General features: G+C 46.7%; 1 protein-coding gene across 14 annotated transcripts in view; it reads left to right on the top strand.

The window, feature by feature from the left end:
- The window catches only part of ZNF331 (zinc finger protein 331), a 41,909-nt gene extending 25,802 nt beyond the window's left edge, over positions 1–16,107 (top strand). For all 14 annotated transcript variants that reach the window (XM_050771401.1, XM_050771399.1, XM_050771400.1 and 11 more), the window contains 3 exons: positions 4,913–4,996; positions 6,675–6,801; positions 12,622–16,107. In XM_050771401.1, the coding sequence (XP_050627358.1) occupies positions 4,988–4,996; positions 6,675–6,801; positions 12,622–13,877 (1,392 nt within the window). In that variant the 5' untranslated portion in view covers positions 4,913–4,987 and the 3' untranslated portion in view covers positions 13,878–16,107. The remainder of the gene's footprint in view (positions 1–4,912; positions 4,997–6,674; positions 6,802–12,621) is intronic.
- Positions 16,108–24,380: the final 8,273 nt, after the last annotated feature.

The raw sequence follows: 24,380 nt of genomic DNA on the forward strand, positions 1-24,380 counted from the left end.
TTGTCATAAGTTCTAGAATGTGGAATTTTGAGTCAAAATTAGACATTTGTTCAGTGCCTGCGATAAGCCACATGCTGTGGCTGGTAGTACTTGGAATGAGAGTCTGATTCAGTGGACTCAGCTGCTGCCTGTACAGCGTTGATAATCCAGCAAGGGAAACTAAATAGAAAAAGCTCAAGGCAGCCTGCGGTCAAGGCCGGCGGAGAATTCCAGGTCACACACTCAGAGAGGTGCCAGGAAGAGGACATCATTCTGAGGACAGCCCCTGATAATTCACGACCAGATAATTCTGAATATACTGACTCTTTGTTGGGATAAATGGAATTTGTTTTCTAGGCTTTATACTTTATGTCATTTTTTTCCTTCTTTAATTTTTTGTAGAGATGGGGTCTTGCTGTGTTGCCTAGGCTGGTCTCAGACTCCTGGCTTCCAGCAGTCCTCCCACCTTGGCCCCACAAAGTGCAGTGTTGGCATTACATGCGTGAACCCCTACGTCTGGCCTTTTTTTGTCCTTTATCCTTTTTTATTTTTATTTTTATTTTTATTTCTGAGACAGAGTCTCACTCTGTTACCCAGGCCAGAGTACAGTGGCGTGATCTGGGCTCACTGCAAACCCCACCTCCTAGATTCAAGCAATTCTTGCGCCTCAGCTTCCTGAGTAGCTGGAATTACAGGCACGCACCAGCACACCCAGCTAATGTTTGCATTTTTCTCGTAGAGATGGGGTTTCGCCATGTTGGCCAGGCTGGTCTCAAACTCCTGACCTCAAGTAATCCGTCCGCCTCAGCCTCCCAAAGTGCTGGGATTACAGGCCACCGTGCCTGGCTAGGAGTAGACTTTTTTTTTTTTTTTTTTTTTTTTTGAGACGGAGTCTCGCTCTGTCGCCCAGGCTGGAGTGCAGTGGCGCGATCTCGGCTCACTGCAAGCTCCGCCTCCCGGGTTCACGCCATTCTCCTGCCTCAGCCTCCCGAGTAGCTGGGACTACAGGCGCCCACAACCGCGCCCGGCTAATTTTTTGTATTTTTAGTAGAGACGGGGTTTCACCGTGGTCTCGATCTCCTGACCTTGTGATCCGCCCGCCTCGGCCTCCCAAAGCGCTGGGATTACAGGCGTGAGCCACCGCGCCCGGCCGAGGAGTAGACTTTTTAAGAAAAAAAAGAAACCTTCTTTGTCTTTTGAGAGTCTAATCGCCTCTGACTGCATTTCAAATCAATACACATTTGTGTATGATAAGGGAATGCATGCCTGTTGTTGCAACACATAGGTGCACTTAAGAAACTCAGGATCTCAGGGTGTGTCAGGAGTTGTCAAGACCACCACCAGGTTCCTTGTTTCTCTAGATGGACTCACAGGACCCACCATCTAGATCTACTCGTGGCTGATTTATTCCAGCGAAGGGATACAAAGCAAAATCAGCTGAGGGAGAGGTTGCCTAGGACAGGTTAGCAGGAAACCAGGCTCCCCCTTCCTCAGTCCTCTCCCAGGGACATCACACCGGATGTGCCTGGCTCATCCAGCATCGCATTGTGACAACACCTGTTCCATGTTGTCAACCAGGGAAGCGCACCAGAGTCCGTTGGTGCAAGGTTTGGTTTGGTTTGATTTGGTTTTGAGTCGGAGTTTTGCTCTTTCGCCCAGGCTGGAGTGAAGTGGCGTGATCTCGGCTCACTGCAACCTCTGCCCCCTGGGTCCAAGCGATTCTCCTGCCTCGGCCTCCCAAGTAGCTGGGATTATAGGCGCCCGCCACCATGCCCAGCTAATTTTTGTATGGTAGCGAAAGGTTTTGATCAAGGTTCATGCACACACTGCCTCGCACAATCTGAATCTTCTGAACTCCCAGAGGAAACCAGGGGTTCCGTGTAAACCACTTCGTCGTCTCTACTGATTTATTCCACTGAAGGGATACAAAGCAAAATCAGCAGAGGGAGAGGTTGCACAGGACAGGTTAGCAGGAAACCAGGCTCAGTTTAGGTGCAGCGAGCCACTCTTACACGTGAAAGAAGAGCGCGAACACTCGGATCTGGTTTTCAGACGCCACGGGCCGGTGTTGTGAGCAGGCCGAACGATAGCAGTTTCCAGTTCACTCTGTTAACTGTTCTGCATTGGGGTCGTAGAACTTCCCAGCTTTTCCTTTCTGTTTCTCTGCTTTCTATTTCTCTGTTTTTATATCTCTATTTTTTATATTTTTCTACTGATATCTTACGGTTGGTTTGTCAGCGTGTATGTGTCTGCATTCCCTCCTTCCCTCTCTCCTCCTCTCCCTCTCTCTCCATATATATACATGTGTGCATATGTGTATATATAGACAGATGCATGTGTGTGTTTTTATATATGGCATTTTACAAATGTTACTGTGTCATTCTGTTTTGGTAACCTAACTTTTCTACTAAGAGTATGTCTGAAATATCTCTCATGTCTTTAAATAGTTTTTCTAACTTAACATTCAGTAACCATTTACTATTTTACTTGGATATTCTGTGTGTAATTACGCTGTCAGCTTTTCTGGACCCAGAAGTGCTCTCAGATATCACCTCTGGTATACAAAAAAAAAAAAAAAAAAAAAAAGTTGGGTATATTGCCTGAGCAGTTCCTTGTCCACCTGCCATGTTTTGAGTAACATCACCCAATCTAGAGGCCAGAAGAGGTCCAAGTTTGGAGAATACAGCCCCTCTTCACCCTGGAAGCTTGTCTGGAGGGACCAGGGTGGGCTCAGAGAGAGACTAAATACTCTTAAACACCCACTCTCAGATCCTAGAGCACAATCCCCCCGTCCAGTGTTAGCTGATCGATGAGGCTCATGGGCACAGTCTGATAGAAAACCGCCGTCACTTCTGACACCACTGCGAGGTTGGGGAGATTCCCCAAACCACCCTCAGGTTGAACAGTTCACTAGAGCCAGGCATGGTGGCTCATGCCTATAATCCCAGCACCTTGGGAAGCTAAGGTGGGAAGATCACTTGAGGCCAGGAGTTCAAGACCCGCCTGGGAAATACAGTGAGACCCAATCTCTACAAAAAAAAAAAAAGCAAACAAAATTAGCCAAGTGCACTGGTGCGGTGCAACCTGTAATCCCAGCTGCTCGGGAGGCTGAGGTGGGAGGATTGCTTGAACCCAGGAAGTCAAGGCTGCAGTGAGCTGAGATGGTACCACTGCTCCCTAGCCTGGGTGAGAGTGAGACCCTGTCTTAAAAAAAAAAAACATTCTCTAAAAGTACCCACAGAATTCACTGAAAGATGTTATGCTTATGGTTACAGTTTATTACAAGGAAAGGATACAGATTGTCATCACTCAAGGAAAGAAGTACGTGGCCAGGCGCGGTGGCTCACGCCTGTAATCCCAACACTTTGGGAGGCCAAGGCGGGCAGATCACAAGGTCAGGAGTTCAAGACCATCCTGGCCAACACGGTGAAACCCCGTCTCTACTAAAAATACAAAAAATAGCTGGGCATGGTGGCGTGTGCCTGTAGTCCCAGCTACTCAGGAGGCTGAGGCAGGAGAATCACTTGAACCCGGGAGGCAGAGGTTGTGGTGGGCCGAGATCATGGCACTGCACTCCAGCCTGGGCAACAGAGCAAGATCTGTTCAAAAAAAAAAGAAGTACGAGGCCAAGACGGGCGGATCACGAGGTCAGGAGATCGAGACCATCCTGGCTAACACGGTGAAACCCCGTCTCTACTAAAAAATACAAAAAACTAGCCGGGCGCGGTGGCGGGCGCCTGCAGTCCCAGCTACTCGGGAGGCTGAGGCAGGAGAATGGCGTAAACCCGGGAGGCGGAGCTTGCAGTGAGCTGAGATCCGGCCACTGCACTCCAGCCTGGGTGACAGAGCGAGACTCTGTCTCAAAAAAAAAAAAAGAAGTACATAAGTTGAAGTCCAGGAGAGTTCCAGACACAGAGCTTCTGGTGTCCTTTCCCTGTGGAGTCAGGACTCATTACTCTGCTGTCTTTGGTGTGTGACAACAGGCGCCAACTATCGCCAACTAGAGAAGCTCACCTAAGCTCTGATGTTGGAAGTTTTTATTGGGCTTCAGCATGTAGACATGATTGACTGGTTGGTTGATTGATTGTCTACATGGTTAATGTCAGTTTCCAGGTCAGCTGGTACCGCATGACCGAAAGCTCCTACCCTGAATCACTTGATTAGTATTTCTGGCGTAGCAAGCCCCCATCAGAAACAAAGACATTCCTCTTAGATGTAATATTGATTAACTTTCAGCACCAGAGGGCAAAGGCCGGACTACTTTTTGGGCAAGTCCACATTCTTTACTACATCCCACCCATCAGTCCCCAATAGGGAGCTGGCCAGAAATGAAGTCCTCCTGTTAAATTGTCTGGGCCTGTCTTTGAGGAAAAAAAAAAAAAAAAAAAAAAGTAAAGCCTCTTCTGCTGTGTGCAGCTAGGTTTCCTGAGGTTTCATTGAGAGCTTGGTTTAGGTTTGATCCATGATGCTCTTTTTTTTTTTTTTTTTTTTTTTGAGACAGAGTCTTGCTCTGTCGCCAGGCTGGAGTGCAGTGGCGCAATCTCAGCTCACTGCAACCTCCGCCTCCCGGGTTCAAGCTATTCCCCTGCCTCAGCCTCCCAAGTAGTTGGGACTACAGGTGTGCGCCACCACATCTGGCTAATTTTTTGTATTTTTAGTAGAGACAGGGTTTCACCGTGTTAGCCAGGATGGTCTCGATCTCCTGACCTCGTGATCCACCCGCCTCGGCCTCCCAAAGTGCTAGGATTACAGGCGTGAGCCACCGCGCCCAGCCTGATCATGATACTCTTAACCTTTCCCAGATATGTCACGGTTATGTGTTTGTGTTGGGAAGCCAAGACAGGAGCCAAAAGGTCATATTACATATTACATCCCTGGGGAATATGGGGACCCCGGGTGCACCTGGTTTTAATCTTTCTTTTTCCGCCCCTAGCTCTAGCCTCTCAGAGTTTGTGTCTTCTTCAGTGGAAACCCCAAGAAGACTGATCAGTTCTTCAATTCTAAAACAATGGCCCAGGTAAGTGTGTATTTCTCTTTCCTTCTTGAGCTGTGAGATTTGCGTTTGCTGTATCTGCTTGTGAATTATCTGAAGCCTTTTATCTAGTCAAGCTCTTCATAATTACCTATTTCCCAGTTCTTTCTATTCCAGTGAATGATAATGCCATATAACTCCGCATTGCCTTTTGGGGAAATCACAGAGCACGTGATTCAGTATCTCCTATTTGCTCCCTTTTGGGGCCAGGGTAATGTTGGAGCAGTGAAGTAGCAAAGTCCATTGAGGGACATATTTAAGTCAAGTCCGTGGTTCGATGAGTTAGATATGTTGGTCCCATTTGACCACGTGAGAAACGAATCCTCCACTGAGCATGCTTTCTGCGTAGATAAGAGGGGACGCTCATATTCACTGGTCTGTCTTAGTATGTGCTCAGATCCCAAGCTTGATGGGACTTTTGGAAGGAGTTGGGGCTGTGATTAGGACCTTTGAACAGAGGTCGTGTTCCTGCCGGGGAAGCTGGGGGGTAAATTTTATTATTGAATGGATCTCTCAGACTGCAAGATGATTCTAAATCATCTGACATCCTTATCCTCTAATTCAGGAACAGGGGGCCAGGCGTGGTGGCTCACGCCTGTAATCCCAGCACTTTGGGAGGCTGAGGCAGGCGGATCACAGGGTCAGGAGTTCGAGACCATCCTGGCTAACATGGTGAAACCCCATCTCTACTAAAAATACAAAAAAAAGTCTTTCCCAGGGGAAAGACTGGGTTGGGAATGGTAAGAAACATGAAGATCTTCCAGTATGGAAGTAGGAGATGATTGCGTACCCCAGAATTGGAGAAAGCCTTAGGTGTTTTGGTCAACCTAAGTGAATAACTATAATGAACAGTCTGACTTAACCTGTGTGGGAATTTTTTTAAATGCTTAAAAGGAACACTGCTTAAAATGTAGTTTGGCATGATGAACCTGAGGCTTGAAAACATTCAAACATGCAAACCCTATTTTCTTTTTCTTTTCTTGGGATAGAGTTTCGCTCTTGTCGCCCAGGCTGGAGTGCAGTGGCACAATCTCGGCTCACCGCAACCTCCGCCTCCCGGGTTCAAGCAATTCTCCTGCCTCAGCCTCCTGAGTAGCTGGGATTACAGGCACTCACTGCCACGCCTGGCTAATTTTGTATTTTTAGTAGAGATGAGGTTTCTCCATGTTGGTCAGGCTGGTCTCGAACCCCCGACCTCAGGTGATCCACCTGCCCCAGCCTCCCAGTGTGCTGGGATTACAGGCGTGAGCCACCACACCCGGCAAACCCTATTTTCTAAAATAAAAGATCTTAAACAAAAATCTTGATTTTTCTTCCCCCTTAGAAGAAAAAATGCTGTAGGAATCCACACTTGTTGAGAACTTATAAGGCAGACATATAGCAGACACTGCTTGTCAACAAGAAGAAAGCTTGGATTGTTTTATCCACTTCCCGGCCGGTTTGACTAATTGAGGATTCTGCACAGTACAAGCCATTTTCTCTGCAGCAGCAGAGCTCTTCAGTGACATGCAGCCATTCTGCTTCCGTCACAGTTACGCTGATGTCCTTACCGCCCCCTGCCCATGTCACAGGTGTTCACCCTACCCAGAGGGGGCCTCTTGTCTCCTTCATCTGGAAGCTGTTTCCTTTCATTTCATCATGCATATGTGGGTTTCTGTTTCAGGGTTTGGTGACATTCGCCGACGTAGCCATAGACTTTTCTCAGGAGGAGTGGGCCTGCCTGAACTCCGCTCAGAGGGACCTGTACTGGGATGTGATGCTGGAGAACTACAGTAACTTGGTCTCACTGGGTGAGTTGCACACCTCAGATAACTTAGACTGCCTCCTGGAATATCCGCTCTCCACTGTGAATTTCAGGACCATCTTTCAAGAAACTAGTTGAATTTCTTCTTCCTGTTCCCAAGGAATGTATTGAGCCGTACTGGTGTGGCCATGAGCATCAGACACCTTCCCCTCCCATCCATTGGTTACCTTCCCCCCTTCATCGACTCCCCCTGTAATCATCTCTCTTCCTTAATGTCCGTGGAATGCGTTGGAATTCTGGGATGTTTATTTCATGACCATCTTCAAAGGAACCAGTTTGTCCTATGAGGTTATGTTTATACCCAAATTGCTATTGGTGGTCTGTGGTACTCTAGGGACCCACATCTAGGGAAAACATGTGGACACAGTGCCCTGAATTGTTCTAGTAAAGCAGCCTATATGTTTGAAGTAGAGTAGATTAGACAAACAGAATTTGTATAAAACCAAAGTGGGCGTATTTCATGTCTTACGTATCATACCCGAAGTGAGGTTGAAAGTTACAATCCCTGAACTTTGAGTTAAACATTGAATGACAATATCTTGTATACATCTTTGGAAACTTATTTTTCTTCTAGCAAAATAACAACAATGATATTGATAGCTAAGCCGTCTATGGTGACACTGCCTGTAATCCCAGCTACTCAGAAGACTGAGGCAGGAGGATCACTTGAGCCCAGGAGTTAAAGGCTATAGTCATACCACTGTACTCCAGGCTGGGTAACAGATCAAGACCCCATGGCTAAAACAATAAATAAACAAATAGGAATTTATATATGTTTTATATATATACAGAGACACACATATATACACATATTTTTATATATATATATATGCTTACTCTGTGCCATGTACTGTTCTAAGCACTGTGTGTGTAAGTACATTTCATTTGATTCTCACAAGCAGATGAGATAGGCACAATCATTGTCTATTTTGGAGATGAGGATACTGAGGCACAAAGTGGTGTGGTCAGACAGAGGGAGCAGGAGCTAGAATCAAATCTAACAATTTTGGTCCCCAGGTTCCATCCTGCCAGCTGCCATGTCCCGCTTGCCTCCAGGCATAATGCCTACAGAAACTTAAAAAAGGACCTTTTCTCGGCCAGGCACGGTGGCTCACGCCTGTAATCCCCAGCACTTTGGGAGGCTGAGGTGGGTGGATCACTTGAGGTCAGGAGTTAGAGACCAGCCTGGCCAACATGGTAAAACCCTGTCTCTACTAAAAATATAAAAATTAGCCAGGCATGGTGGCACATGTCTGTAATCTCAGCTTCTCCAGAGCCTGGTGCAGAAGAATCATTTGGACCTGGGAAGCAAAGGTTGCAGTGAGCCAAGATCGCGCTATTGTGCTGCAGCCTGGGCAACAGAACGAGACTCTGTCTCAAAAATAGTGAAAAATAAGGCCGGGTGCAGTGACTCACTCCTGTAATCACAAAACTTTGGGAGGCCAAGGCGGACGGATCATAAGGATAGGAGTTCAAGACCAGCCTGGCCAACATGATGAAACCCCACCTCTACTGAAAATACAAAAATTTACCAGGTGTGGTGGCACATGCCTGTATTTCCAGCTACTTGGGAGGCTGAGGCAGGAGAATCACTTGAACCCGGGAGGTAGAAATTGCAGTGAGCTGAGATCACGCCACTGCACTCCATCCTGGGCGACAGAGCAAGAATCTGTCTCAGAAAAATACATAACTAAATAAATAAATAAAATATGACCTTTTCCCTACCTATCTAGTTTCCTGTTTGTTCTTTATTCCTTTCTCTTTATAAAGTCTTTATTAATAGCGTTTCCTTTCCTTTTTTTTTTTTTTTTTTTAAGATGAGATTTTTTTTTTTCACTCTGTCACTCAGGCTGGAGTGCAGTGGCGCCATCATGACTAACTGCAGCCTCAACCTCCTGGGCTCAAGTGATTCTCCCGCCTCATCTCCCTGAGTAGCAGGGACCACAGGTGCACACCACGACACCCGGCTAATTATTGTGTTTTTTTGTAGAGATGGGATTTCGCCATGTTGCCCAAGCCGATCTTGAACTCCTAGGCTAAAGCAACTCACCCACCTCAGCCTCCCAAAGAGGGTGGATTACAGGCATGAGCCACTGCACCCGGCTCAATAGCATTTTGACTTCTGGTTGTTATAAATTTGATTAATAATCAAAAAATGTTTAAGGCCAGGCATGGTGGCTCACGCCTGTAATCCCAACACTTTGGGAGTCCGAGGTGGGCGGATCACCTGAAGTCAGGACTTCAAGACCATGGCCAACATGGTGAAAACCCATCTCTACTAAAAATACAAAAATTAGCCGGTGTGGTGCTGTGCGCCTGTAATCCCAGCTACCCAGGAGGCTGAGGCAGGAGAATCACTGGGACCTGGGAGGCAGAGGCTGCAGTGAGCCAAGATCATGCCACTGCAGTCCAGCCTGGGCAACACAGCAAGTCTCAAAAAGCTGGGCATGGTGGCCGTGCCTGTAATCCCAGCTGCTTGGGAGGCTGAGGCAGGAGAACTGCTTGAACCCTGGAGGTGGAGGTTGCAATGAACCGAGATCACACCACTGCACTCCAGCCTGGGTAACAGAGCAAGACTCCCTCTCAAAAAATAAAAATAAAAATAATTTTTAAAGAATTTTTAGGCCGGGCGCGGTGGCTCAAGCCTGTAATCCCAGCACTTTGGGAGGCCGAGACGGGTGGATCACGAGGTCAGGAGATCGAGACCATCCTGGCTGACACGGTGAAACCCCGTCTCTACTAAAAAATACAAAAAAACTAGCCGGGCGAGGTGGCGGGCGCCTGTAGTCCCAGCTACTCAGGAGGCTGAGGCAGGAGAATGGCGTGAACCCGGGAGGCGGAGCTTGCAGTGAGCCAAGATCACGCCACTGCACTCCAGCCTGGGCGGCAGAGCGAGACTCTGTCTCAAAAAAAAAAAAAAAAAAAAGAATTTTTAAAGTTTTGAGCTTGAAATTTTTCCTCAAGTTCTATGTCCTCTAGCATTTTGTTTTTTTAAAGGAGGGCATATCATTTCTAAGCCAGATGTACTGTCTTACAGAATTAAGGGAAAGAGCCTTGATGGTTGTGAGGGAAAAGACAAGACAACAATACCGAGGAAAGTGAGAGCCAGTTAGCCACCCGTACAAAGGGCATCCCCGCTGGGCAGGGAACAGGCACACCCTGAGGTGTTGGAGAAGCTTTCTCCAAAGGTTCAGGCCCAAAGCCTCTAGGAAAGAAAGATCTTAGCCAGGCGTGGTGGCTCATGTCTGTAATCCCAGCACTTTGGGAGGCCGAGGTGGGCGGATCAGGAGGTCAGGAGATCGAGACCATCCTGGCTAACACGGTGAAACCCTGTCTCTACTAAAAATACAAAAAATTAGCCGGGCATGGTGGTGGGCGCCTGTAGTCCCAGCTACTCAGGAGGCTGAGGCAGGAGAATGGTGTGAACACGGGAGGCGGAGCTTGCAGTGAGCCGAGATCGCACCACTGCACTCCAGCCTGGGTGACAGAGCGAGACTCCGTCTCCAAAAAAAAAAAAAAAAACTTACCACGAACTTGATCTTCACCCCATTTCCCTGTCACCTTGTTTTTCCTGTCATATTTAACCCCATTTGATGTGCTGCTGGTGCTGCGGGTCTGTGGGCCACGCCTTTAGTAGCAGGGGTAGAGGTGACGTGATCCTCTGCCCTTCATCATTCCTGAAAGTGGGTTAGCCCCGCTTTAAGCACCCGTTTTCTTTTTCTTTTATCTAGGTGTTGGCAATACCGCTTCCTGGGTGCTGGTCATGTACCTCTACCATGAGGCACCTAGTATCTGGTTGTAGCTCTTTGCCGTTGGCGGTCATTGGCAGTGCTCACATTCGTTACACTGGGGCTCAAATGCTGCGTGCCTATCACTGCCCCTTCATTTATTAGCCTGTAATTTTAAGAGAAACTTTGTTTCATCTGCTAATTGCTCATGCAGTGGCACTGTTCATATTGGATAACGAGGATAAAAACTTTGTTCTTTTCCTTTGTTGGTTTTTACGTTGTTTTTGTTTTTTGTTTTTTGTTTTTTTGAGACAGGGTCTTACTCTGTCACCCAGGCTGGAGTGCAGTAGTGCAGTCTGGGCTTACTGCAGCCTTGACTTCCCAGGCTCAAGCCATCCTCCCACCTCAGCCTCCCGAGGAGCTGGGATTATAGGTGCACACCACCACGCCTGGCTAATTTTTATATTTTTTTTTTGTAGAGACAGGGTTTTGCTGCTTCCCAGGGTTTTGCTGTTTCCCAGACTGGTTTTGAACTCCTGAGCTCAAGTAATCCACCCGCCTCGGTCTCCCAAAGTGCTGGAATTACAGGCGTGAGCCACCGCACCTAGCCAATTGTCAGTTTTTATAATAGAGGATTGGTTTCCTAGCATGCTCCAAAGCTGGCCATTTAACATTTTGTAGTATCCTTATGAACTCATAGATTTAAACGTTTGCTGTTTCTCAGTCCTTTGCAGTTAGCCTCCTTCTTGATGCTCAAGTTCTAAACTTTTTCTTATTATTGTTCTAAACTTTTTCACATTTTTAATTAAATGTAGTCTTGTAGATTATCTTTTTTGTTGCTTTTGAATGTTGTATTCTTTTACCCAGTTGCTTTTTTTTTTTTTTTTTTTTTTTTTTTTTTTGAGACAGTCTCTCTCTTGGCTCACTGCAACCTCCACCTCCCGGGTTCAAGCAATTCTCCTGCCTCAGCCTCCCAAGTAGCTGGGATTATAGGCACATACCACCATGCCTGGCTGATTTTTGTATTTTTAGTAGAGATGGGGTTTGTTTGTTTGTTGTTTTTTCTTTTGAGACGGAGTCTAGCTCTGTCACCCAGGCTGGAGTGCAGTGGCACAATCTCGGCTCACTACAACCTCCACCTCCTGGGTTCAAGCGACTCTCCTGCCTTACCCTTCCGAGTAGCTGGGATTACAGTCTCCCACCACCACGCCCAGCTAATTTTTGTATTTTTAGTAGAGACAAGGTTTCACCATGTTGGCCAGGCTGGTCTCGAACTCCTGACTTCATGATATGCCCACCTCAGCCTCCCAAAGTGCTGGGATGACAGGCATGAGCCACTGCGCCCAGCCTGTTTTTTGTTTTTTTTGGTTTTTTTTGAGACAGAGTTTCATGCTTGTTGCCCAGGCTAGAGTGCAATAGCATGATCTCAGCTCACCGCAACCTCTGCTTCCCAGGTTCAAGCAATTTTTCTGCCTCAGCCTCCCAGGTAGCTGGGATTGCAGTCATGTGCCACCACACCTGACTAATTTTGTACTTTTAGTAGAGACAAGGTTTCTCCATGTTGGTCAGGCTGGTCTCGGACTCCCAACCTCAGGCGATCCGCCTGCCTTGGCCTCCCAAAGTGCTGGGATTACAGGCGTGAGCCACCACTCCCAGCCCTTTACCCAGTTACTTTTAGTAATACTGCTGACATATATGTGTATCAGTTTCAGAATGCTTTACACACAGCATCCAACTGCATATTGTTTTGTTACAGTACTTCTATATTTGATTTTCTTTGATTTTCCAAGTATACCATCACATCATCTACAAATACTTGTTTTCATCTTCAAAATAGGAAATAATAGGACTAATTGTGGGGACCTTTTTCATGTTTGACTTTAAAACAGATGTCTCCAAGGAATTCTCATTAAGTATTGTGCCAGAAATAGAATCTACATTTTAACAAGAGCCCTGGGTGATTCACATTTATTCTACTGGATAATTTTTATTACTATTAGACAAGTTTTTGGTTTGTGGTTAGGTTTGTTTGTACTTGTGTCCCTCTAAAGGAAACAAACTATGTTCTTTTTTCCCAGATTTGGAGTCAGCATATGAGAATAAGAGTTTACCTACAGGAAAAAGCATTCATGAAATAAGGGCTTCCAAAAGGAATTCAGATAGAAGAAGTAAATCCCTTGGCCGTAACTGGATATGCGAAGGTACGCTTGAAAGACCGCAGCGCTCGAGAGGGAGGTATGTCAATCAAATGATCATCAATTATGTAAAAAGGCCTGCTACTAGAGAAGGTACCGCTTCTCGACCACATCAGAGACATCATAAGGAGAATTCCTTTGAATGTAAGGAGTGTGGGAAGGCCTTTAGTCGTGGCTATCAACTTAGTCAACATCAGAAAATCCATACTGGCGAGAAACCTTATGAATGTAAAGAATGTAAGAAGGCCTTCCGTTGGGGCAATCAGCTTACTCAACATCAAAAAATTCATACTGGGGAGAAGCCGTACGAGTGTAAAGACTGTGGGAAGGCTTTTCGATGGGGTTCAAGCCTCGTTATTCATAAGAGAATTCATACTGGTGAAAAACCCTATGAATGTAAAGACTGTGGAAAGGCCTTTCGGCGTGGTGATGAGCTCACTCAGCACCAGAGATTCCACACTGGGGAGAAAGACTACGAATGCAAAGACTGTGGGAAGACCTTCAGCCGTGTGTATAAACTTATTCAGCACAAGAGAATTCATAGTGGGGAGAAGCCTTACGAGTGTAAAGACTGTGGGAAGGCCTTTATTTGTGGTTCAAGCCTCATTCAGCATAAAAGAATTCACACAGGTGAGAAACCCTATGAATGTCAAGAGTGCGGGAAGGCCTTCACTCGAGTCAATTACCTCACTCAGCATCAGAAGATCCACACCGGTGAGAAGCCTCACGAGTGTAAGGAATGCGGGAAGGCCTTTCGCTGGGGTTCGAGCCTCGTGAAGCACGAGAGGATACACACGGGCGAGAAGCCATACAAATGCACAGAGTGCGGGAAGGCCTTCAACTGCGGCTACCACCTCACTCAGCACGAGAGAATCCACACGGGCGAGACCCCATACAAATGTAAGGAGTGTGGGAAGGCTTTCATTTATGGGTCCAGCCTTGTGAAACACGAGAGAATTCATACCGGGGTGAAACCCTACGGGTGTACAGAATGTGGGAAGAGCTTTAGTCACGGCCATCAGCTTACACAACATCAGAAAACGCACAGTGGGCCGAAATCCTACGAATGTAAGGAATGCGGGAAGGCATGTACCCACCCAAACCATCTCCGAGAACATCAGAGGATCCACAACAGTTGAAGAGCCTCTTGAACACCGTAGCCCGCTCGTATCTGTGGTTTCGCTTTCCACAGTTGGTTATCTGCAGTCCACTGCAGTTCAAAAATATTAAATGGAAAATTCCAGAAATAACGAATGCGTGAGTCTCAAATGGTGTGCCCTTCCGAGTAGCGTGATGAAATCTCTCTGTCCGGCTCTAACCGGCCAGGGCTGTGAATCGTCCCTTGGTCCAGCACAATCACGCTGTCTACGCTACCCACCCTGCTCGTCACTTAGTAGCCGTCTTGGTGATCAGACTGACTGTCATAGCATCACAGTGCTTGTGCTCAAGCAGTCCCTGCTTTGCTTAACAGCGGCCCCAGAGCAAGAGTAGTGATGCCAGTGATTTGGATATGCCAAAGAGAAGCCACAAAGTGCTTCCTTTTAAGTGAAATGTTGAAAGTTCTCAATAAGGAAAAAGAAAAAAAATCATATACTGAGGTTGCTAAGATCTACATGACAATAAGATATTTTGGGAGAGAGAGATACCTACGTTCATGTAATTTTATGACAGCATATTGTTACAATTGTTCTATTTTGTTAGTTACTGTTGGTAATCTCTTACTGTGCCTAATTTATAAATCAAACTTTAGATACGTATGTACAGGAAAAAATGTAGTATATAGTATCGTATATATGTACAAGAAAAAAACAGAGTACTATCTGTGGTTTCAGGTATCCACTGGGGGTCTTGGAACGTATTCCCCTCAGGTGAGAGGGGACTGTTGTACAAAGAATGTAGGAAGGCCTCTAGACTACATCCATTCCTTCCTCAACACGAGGAAAAATCATGGTACAGTTTAACATAAGAAAGCCTTCACTGATCACTGTTTTTTTATTTTTATTTTTTTTTTTGGAGACAGAGTCTCCCTCTTGCCCCGGCTGGAGTGCACCACCACGCCTGGCTAATTTTTGTATTTTCAGTAGAGACAGGTTTCACCATGTTGTCCAGGCTGGTCTTGAACTCCTGACCTCAGGTGATCCACCTGCCTTGCCCTCCCAAAGTGCTAGGATTACAGGCGTGAGCCACTGCATCCAGCCCACTGATCACTCTTCTGCTTACAGAATATCAGAAGTCATTCTAGAGGCAAATTTGAATTGTGGAAAAATCACTTTTTCTTAATGATTGTGTTTTTGGTGTAGACGTTTTTATTGTGTAGGTTAGTTTAATGAATACATAAAGACTACCAATACCATTCTGTCTTTATTCCGTGGCATCTGTGGAATAACCCTGCTAATGTAACATGTGAAAAAGCCTTTAGTCATGGCACCCACTCTCTCAGTTGTTCCCACCATCCCCCGCCCTCCTCCCTGTGAGACACTGGGCCAAAGGCTCACTACCCCTGTGCGTTGTCTGGCACACAGACACTATTGTGCATTATTTGTACATAAGGATAGTCACATCTACCTGAGACTGCTATTGTGGAAATTAAATGTTTGGTACATGTAAAGTCTTTGAAAGTGTAACTGGAATATTGTATAAGTTCAATAAATATTAACTGTTGTTTTTATGATCATTACTACCATTTGTGTTGCCATTCGTGAATTTTTACAAGAAAACTCCCTGTGGGTGCAATGAGTCTGGAAAAGACCATTGAGCCTTCTAGAAGAAAACATTAAGAGATTATTGTCACAACCGTGGGTTATGCAATGATTTCTTAGTACACAAAACACAGCAAACATAAAAAGTCGTTACACTTCATCAAAAGTACAAAGTTCTGTTCGTCAAATGATGCTGTTAAGATAGGGGAAAGACAAGAAACAGGACTGGAAGAAGATATTTGCTCTACAGTACACCTGACAAAGGAACTCTCATAGAAAATATAAAGAATCCCTCAAGTTGGAAAAAAAAAAAATCAAATTAAAGGGGAGAAAACTTAAGCACGTCTCAACAGAAAATCACCAAATGGCCAACAAGTAAGTGAAAGTGTATTCAATGTCATTGCTCATCAAGGAACTGTAGAGTAAAACTACAATGTGCCGTCACTGTAGACAGTCACCAGGATGATCAGATTAAAATCACAGTAACAAGGTCGGTTTCTGATGTCTCGCCACAAAGAAGGAGGATAAGGGAGTGAGGTGATGGATGTTAATTAGCTTGATTTAATCATTCCACATTGTATACATGTATCGGAACGTCACCTTGTACTCCATCAATATAATGCAATTATTATTTGTCAACTATTAATAAAGAAAATCAAAGATGAGCAGGTCTCTTGGTTGGATATTGAAACACGACCTATTCAAGAAGGAACCCCGCCAGCAGACTGCACCTCTGCCAAATCCTGGCGGTGCCCCACAGCAGGGACAGGGCGGGAGGGAGGTGAGCGGACTGGTCCTGGGGAAGGGGTAAGGGCCCGGAGTAGAGTTGTTACAGGAAAGGGGTGCCAGTCCAGGCCCCAGGAGACAGTTCTTGGATCTCACACAAGAAAGAATTCAGCGGCCGGGCGCAGTGGCTCACGCCTGTAATCCCAGCACTTTGGGAGGCCAAGGCAGGCAGATCACAAGGTCAGGAGATCGAGACCATCCTGGCTAACATGGTGAAACCCCATCTCTACTAAAAATACAAAAAAATTAGCCGGGCGTGGTGGCGGGCGCCTGTAGTCCCAGCTACTCCAGAGGCTGAGGCAGGAGAATGGCGTGAACCCAGGAAGCGGAGCTTGCAGCGAGCCGAGATCGTGCCACTGCACTCCAGCCTGTGGGACAGAGCCAGACTCCATCTCAAAAAAAAAAAAAAAAAAGAATTCAGGACAAGTCCTCAGTGTAAGGCAAAAGCAAATTTATTAAGAAAGTAAAGTGGTAGGGCCAGGTGCGGTGGCTCACGCCTGTAATCCCAGCACTTTGGGAGGCCGAGGCGGGTAGATCACCTGAAGTCACCAGCCTGGCCAACATGGCCAAACCCCATCTCTACTATAAATACAAAATTAGCCAGGTGTGTTGCCTCACACCTGTAGTCCCAGCTACTCGGGAGGCTGAGGCAGGAGAATCACTTGAACCCGGAAGGCAGAGGTTGCAGTGAGCTGAGATCACGCCACTGCACTCCAGCCTGGGTGACAGAGGGAGACTCCATCTCAAAAACAGAAAAGAAAAAGTGGTGAAAGAACAGCTGCTCCATAGACAGTGTAGGACACTCCTGAAATTGGGAGGAACATATCCACCCTAGGTCCAATGCGCACATATATGGGGAGATGTGCTCTGCTACAAGGGTTTGTGATAAAGGATTCCTTTTTTTTTTTTTCATTATTTTGCAAGAATTGATATTATCTTTAAAGCAAAACTAGGAATGCCTTTGTTCTCCAGAGATCAGGATATCTGAACACGCCCACATCTGGGTCTGTTCAGTAACCATTATTAATTTGTCCCTTAACTGTAAACATCCAGAGGCTCAGAATGCAGCCCAGCAAGTCTCAGCCTCATTTTCCCAACCCACACTCAAAATGGAGTCACTCTGGTTCAAACACCTCTGACAGAGTCCTGGGGGAGGTGAGGACAGACTCAGGGGAGAGAACTGAACTATCTTAAGATGGTCCTAGGTTGAGGGTAGGACTATCTTAGGGAAAGGACCAGAGCCCATAGTAGGAATCGGAGAATATAGGCTGGGGAGGACTCTAGACCCCATAGGAGTGAGTTTGAGGGGGCAGAGGAGTGGCTAATGGGCATGGGAGGGCCTGGTGCGTGGGAAGGGACGGTTAGAGCTCGGGGATGAATTCTGGGAGAGAGGGATAGAGTCCTGGAGAGAGGCCTTAGGACTAGGAGAGGACTGGAGTGCTCCTGAGTGCAGCTGCGGAGATGGAGGGCAGACGCTACCTCCTGCAGGAGAACCTTAGGCACGGGGGATGGTGGTGTGGTTAGAGCTCAGGGGTGTCCTATAAAGGTTGGCAAAGGATGCAGAATATAGGGTTAAAGTCCTGCTTGTTTGATTTACCTCAGGGGTAGGGTTACATTTCAATCAAAGCTGCTTAGTTCTCGGATTCCAAATACCTCAGCATTAGGTTAAGGATTCAGATGCTCCAGGGGTGGTGGGGAAGTGAGGGAGCTTGTTCAGGGGAAGGGGTTCCAGACCCAGGTTTCAGAGCTGGGTATCTTTCTGGTCTAGGCTTCAGTACCCTTAGGAATCAACCTCATACGCAGCATCATCCTGCTTAGTGCCCCTTTCCCCTGTGGACCCTACGCCAACATGAGCAGAAGGGGCCCAGGGTCCCCTCCTCGCCACCAAGAGCAACACGCGTGGTGGGGTCACTGCCCTTCCCGGCATTCCCGTGTAAACAGAGGAGGAGCTGGGTGGGGTAGGAAGAGAAGAGCAAGGGACAGAGTGTGAAGAGGAGAAGCAGGTGGAAGATAAGTGACAGGAAGCTAGAGGGATGTGGGGGTGGGGGTGGGGAGAATACTGAGAAACAAGGAGACTGTGCAGAAAGGCAGCACTGGCCTGGCCATAGGGGACGCAGCCAAGGCACAGGAAGACAGCCTGGGAGGACACGGTTAGTTCACAGAAGGAAACGTGGGAAGAATGTGTGTCAGGCAGGACTCTTGGTTCAAGGAGCAAAATCCAAAGTCTACATAAAAAGCCCAGAGGTGGGCCGACGCGGTGCCTCACGCCTGTAATCCCAGCACTTTGGGAGGCCGAGGGGAGTGGATCACTTGAGGTCCGGAGTTTGAGACCAGCCTGACCAACATAGTGAAAATCTGTCTCTACTAAAAATGCAAAAATCAGCCTGGCATGATGGTGCACGCCTGCAACCTCAGCTACTCAGGAAGCTGAGGCAGGACAATTGCTTGAACCGGGGAGGAGGAAGTTGCAGTGAGCTGAGATCAAGCCAGTGCACTTTTCTGAGACAAAGCAAGACTCTGTCTCCAAAAAAAAAGCCCAGAGGTGGCCAGGCGCAGTGGCCCATGCCTGTAATGCCAGCACTTTGGGAGGCCTATGCAGGCAGATCGACTGAGGTCAGTAGTTAAAGACCAGCCTGGTCAACTTAGTGAAAGCTTGTCTCTACTAAAATACAAAAAGTAGCCGGGTGTAGTGGCCCATGCCTGTAATCCCAGCTACTCAGCAGGCTGAAGCAGGAGAATCACTTGAAATCAGGAGGCAGAGGTTACGGTGAGCTGAGAGTGAACCACTTCACTCCAGCCTGGGTGACAGAGCAAGACTCTCTCTCAAAAAAACAAACAAACAAACGAAAAACTACAAAAAGCAGTAAGAGCCATGGGGCAAGGGGTGACCATGAAGTCAAAGAGGTTTACTAAAGTAAGTCATTATTAAGCCAGGTGTGGTGGCTCACACCTGTAATCCCAGCACTTTGGGAGGCCGAGGCGGGTGGATCACCTGAGATCAGGAGTTCAAGATCAGCCAGACCAACATGGGGAAACCCCATCTCTATTAAAAATACAAAATTCGCTGGGTGTGGTGGCAGATGCCTGTAATCCCAGCTATTCAGGAGGCTGAGGCAGGAGAATCGCTTGAACCCAGGAGGTGGAAGTTTCAATGAGCCGAGATCGTGCCACTGCAGTCCAGCCTGTGCAAGAGTGAGTGTCTCCAAAACAATTTTTTAAATTTAAAAAAAAATTACATATATATTATATATATAATATCTAAAAAACAAAATACAAAAGTAGCCTGATGTGGTGGCACCCACCTGCAGTCCCAGCTACTCAGGAGGCTGAGGTGGGAGGATCACCTGAGCCCATGAGCCCAGGAGGTCGAGGCTGCAGTGAGCTGTGATTGCACCACTGCACTCCAGCCTGGGCAACAGAAGGAGACCCTGTCTCTAAATAAATAAATAAAAGCTAGAAGGGTTTTGAATGTTCGCAATACAAATAATAAATGTTTGAGGTAATGGATATGCTAATTACTCTGATTTGGTCATTACGCATTGTGTACAGAAATCAAATTATCACTCTGTATCCCATAAACACATGTCATTATTATGTGTAAAATAAAAAATAAAGAATTTATGAGAAAGTATTTACTGCAGAGCAGACATCATTTTCTAGAGAGGCAGTAATTACATAGTTACGGAAGCCAAAGGGCAATGGGGAAGGTTCGGAGCTCTTTTAGGCACACGTGGCTGAGTGAAACTCATCACCCAAAGCTGCCCCATCTGAACACATGCACACAGCAAGACCAACAGAATAACTGCACGCATTCCACTTGCTCTTTGGACAAAGGTATGGGGTGACCTCACCTGAGTTTGCACTAAACCTGGAGTCATTTATTTCACAAGTTTTCACAGCACCAAGGGTCAGCAAACTGTCTGTTAAGGGCCGGTTAGTAAATCTTTCACTAGACACGTATTTTGCAGGGCGCATGTGTTCTCTGTCACGTATTCCTCTTTATTTTTACAAGCTTTAAAAAATGCGAAAACTGGCGGGGCATGGTGACTCACGCTTGTAATCCCAGCATTTCCGGAGACCAAGGCGGGAACTCAAGAGACTAGCCTGGATGGCATTGAGAGACCTCGTCTCTACAAAAAATGGAAAACTTAGAAGGGGGTGATGGCGCTCACCCGTAGTCTCAGCTACTCAAGAGGCTGAGGTGGGAGGATCCCCTGAGCCTGAGAGGTCAAGGCTGTGGTGAGCTGTGATTGCAGAACTGCACTCTAGCCTGGGAGTCAGAGTAAGACCATGTCTAAGAAAAAGAAAAAGAAAAGAAAAAAAATAAAAATGTGAAAACCGCTCTTATCCCCTACAATGTACAAAAAGATCCTGGAACAGTGGTACACACCTGTAATCCCAGCACTTCAGAAGGCAAGGCAGGAGAATCACTAGAAGACAGGAGTTTGAGACCAGCCTGGACAACAGAGCAAGACTCTGGGCCGGGTGCAGTGGCTCATGCCTTTAATCCCAGCACTTTGGGAGGCCTGGGCAGGCAGATCATCTGAGGTCAGGAGTTTGAGACCAGCCTGACCAACATCATGAAACCCTATTAAAAATTAAAAATATAAAAACTATTAAAAATATAAAAACTAGCCGGTTGTGGTGGCGGGTGCCTGTAATCCCAGGTACTCAGGAGGCTGGGGAAGGAGAATTGCTTGAACCAAAGAGGTGGAGGTTGCAGTGAGCCGAGATTGCACCACTGCACTCCAGCCTGGGAGACAGAGCGAGACTCCCAGCTACCAGGGAGGCTGAAGCAGGAGAATCGCTCGAACCTGAGAAGCACAGGTTGCAGTGAACTGAAATAGGAAAGAAAAACAAAAAAGATGGGGGCTTGTTATGTTTCCCAGGCTGCTCTTGGACTCCTGGGCTCAAGCCATTCTCCCACACTGGCCTCCTGACCTCAGGTGATCCGCCCACCTTGGCCTCCCAGAGTGTTGGGATTACAGGCTTGAGCCACTGCGCCCAGCCCACTCCAGGATTTTTATAGTTTGATATCTCACATTTAAATCTTTAGTCTTGAGTCAATTTTTCAATATGGTGAAAGGTAGGAGTCCAGTTTCATTCTTTTTTGTTTGTTTGTTTTTTAGAAAATCCTAGGCCGGGCACAGTGGCTCACACCTGTAATCCCAGCACTTTGGGAGGCTGAGCTGGGTGGATCACTTGAGGTCAGGAGTTTGAGACCAGGCTGGCCAACATGGTAAAACCCCATCTCTACTAAAAACACAAAAATTAGTCGGTTGTGGTGATGGGCACCTGTAATGCCAGCTACTCAGGAGGCTGAGGCAGGAGAATCGCTTGAACCCAGGAGGCGGAGGCTGCAGTGAGCTGCCATTGCGCCACTGCCCTCCAACCTCGGTGACAGAGCGAGACCCTGTCTCAAAAAAAAAAAAAAAAGAAAAAGAAAAGAAAATCCCATTCATTGTTCTACCAAAAAGACATGTGTACTCATATGTTGATTGCAGCACTAAGAGTGCTGTCAGTCTCACTCTGTCATCCAGGCTGAAGTACAGTAGCGTGATCTTGGCTCACTGCAGCCTCTGCCCACCAGACTCAAGCAATCCTCCCACCTCAGCCTCCCGAGTAGCTGAGACTGCAAACACGCACCACCACTCCCAGTTAATTTTTCTTTAATTTTTGCAGAGACGGGATCTGGCCATGTTGCCCAGGTTGGTTTTGAACTCTTGGACTCAAGCTATCTCATCTTGCCCTCCGAAAGTGCTGGGATTACAGACATGAGCCGCACTACACCCTGCCCAGTGTCAGCCTTCTGCGTGTGGCTAGCCAGTTATTCCAGCACCATTTATTGAATAGGAAGTCCTTTCCCCTTTGCTTGTTTTTGTCAGCTTTGTCCATCATCAGAAGGTTGTAGGTGTGTGACTTTATTTCTGGGTTCTCCATTCTGTTCCATTACTATATGTGCCTTTTTTTTTTTTTTTTTTTTTTTTTTTTTTGACAGAGTCTCACCCTGTCACCCAGGCTGGAGTACAGTGGCACAATATCAGCTCACTGCAACCTCTGCCCCCAGGTTCAAGCAATTCTCCTGCCTCAACCTGCCGGATAGCTGGGATTACAGGCACGCACGATCACGCCCAGGTAATTTTTGTACATTTAGTAGAGATGGGGTTTCACCATGTTGGCCAGGCTGGTCTCAAACTCCTGATCTCAAATGATCTGCCTGCCTCTGCCTCCCAAAGTGCTGCGATTACAGGCGTGAGTCACTGCGCCTAGCCTATGTGTCTATTTTTGTACCAGTAACATGGTGTTTTGGTTACTGTATACTTTTTTTGTTTTACATTTACTGGCTTATTAAAAGGACATTACAAATGACACAGATGAAAAGATGCATAGCACGAGGTATGGGAGAAGGGGTGAAGAGTTTCTGCGCCCTCCCTTGGCACACTACTCTACAGGAGCCTACAAGTCCTCAGCTATCAGGAAGCTCCTAGTTATTGTATCCTTGTACAGTTTGAAGCTGGAACGTCATGCCTCCAGCTTTGTTCTTTTGCCTTAAGATCGCTTTGGCTATTGGGCTCATTTTAGGCTCTATATGACTTTTACAATGGTTTTTTTTTTTTGAAACAGAGTCTCACTCTGTCACCCAGGCTGGAGTGCAGTGGCGTAATGTCAGTTTACTGCGACCTCTGCCTCCCGGGTTCAGGCAGTTCTCCTGCCTTAGGCTCCCGAGTAGCTGAGATTACAAGCACGTACCACCACACCTGGCTAATTTTTGTATTTTTAGTGGAGACGGGGTTTCGCCATATTGGCTACGCTGGTCTCAAACTCCTGGCCTAAGGTGATCTGCCCACCTTGGCCTCCCAAAGTGCTGGTATTACAGGCATGAGCCACCTTGCCCGGCCTACAGTCGTTTTTTATAATTCTGTGAAAAATAATATTGGTAGTTTGATGATTCTAGATTGCTTTGGGTAAATGGCCATTTTAAAATTATTTTAATTATTAAAATTGGGGGTACATAGTAGGTGTACGTATTTATGGGTTACATGAAATATTCTGAAACAGGTACACAATGTACAATAATCACATCAGTGTAATGGGATATTCATCACCTCAAGCATTTATCCTAAAATGGCCTTTTGTTTTTCAGATGGAGTCTCTCTCTGTCGCCCAGGCTGGAGTGCAGGGGCACAATCTTGGCTCACCGCAACCTCCGCCTGCCAGGTTCAAGCAATTCTCAGGTCTCAGCCTCCAAGTAACTGGGATTACAGGCGCCCGCCACCACGCCTGGCTAATTTTTGTATTTTTAGTAGAGACAATATTTCACCATGTTGGTCAGGCTTGTCTCTAACTCCTGACCTCATGATCCCCCGGCCTCGGCCTCCCAAAGTGCTGGGATTACAGGCGTGAGCCACCTCGCCTGGCAATGTGGTCTTTTTAATAATATTGATTCTGCTAACCCATGAGCAAGGAAAGTTTTTTCATTTGTTTGTGTCAATGATTTCTTTCAGCAGTGTTTGGTTTGTTTTTTGAGACAGAGTCTCACTATGTCACCCAGGCTGGAGTGCAGTGGTACAACCTCAGTTCACTGCAACCCCCACCTCACGGGTTCAAGCGATTCTTCTGCCTCAGCTTCCTGAGTAGCTGGGACTACAGGTGCACAGCACCACGCCCAGCTAATTTTTGTATTTTTAGTAGAGACGGGATTTCACCATATTGGCCAGGCTGGTCTCAAACTCCTGACCTCAAGTGATCCACCTGCCTCAGCCTCCCAAAGTCCTGGGGTTACAGGCATGAGCCACTGCACCTGGCCCATTTCAGCAGTGTTTTGTAGTTCTCCTTGTTGAGACCTTCCAGTTCCTTGGTTAGATATGTTCCTAGGGGTGTGTGTGTGTGTGCGTGTGTCTATTGTAAATGCGATTGCATTCTTGATTTCACTCTCAGCTTGAACATTATTGGTGTATAGAAATGCTACTGATTTTCGTACACTGATTTCATATCCTGAAATTTTACTGAAGTTGTTGATCAGTTCTAGGAGCCATTTGGCAGAGTAGAGTTTTCTCGGTATAGAATTATATCATCCGTGAAGAGAGATGACTTGACTTCTTCATTCCATTCCCTTTGGGGATGCCTTTTCTTTCTTTCTCTTGCCTGATTGCTCCG

The sequence above is a fragment of the Macaca thibetana genome, chromosome 19, assembly GCF_024542745.1.
Source record: "Macaca thibetana thibetana isolate TM-01 chromosome 19, ASM2454274v1, whole genome shotgun sequence".
In the NCBI taxonomy this organism is placed as follows: domain Eukaryota; kingdom Metazoa; phylum Chordata; class Mammalia; order Primates; family Cercopithecidae; genus Macaca; species Macaca thibetana.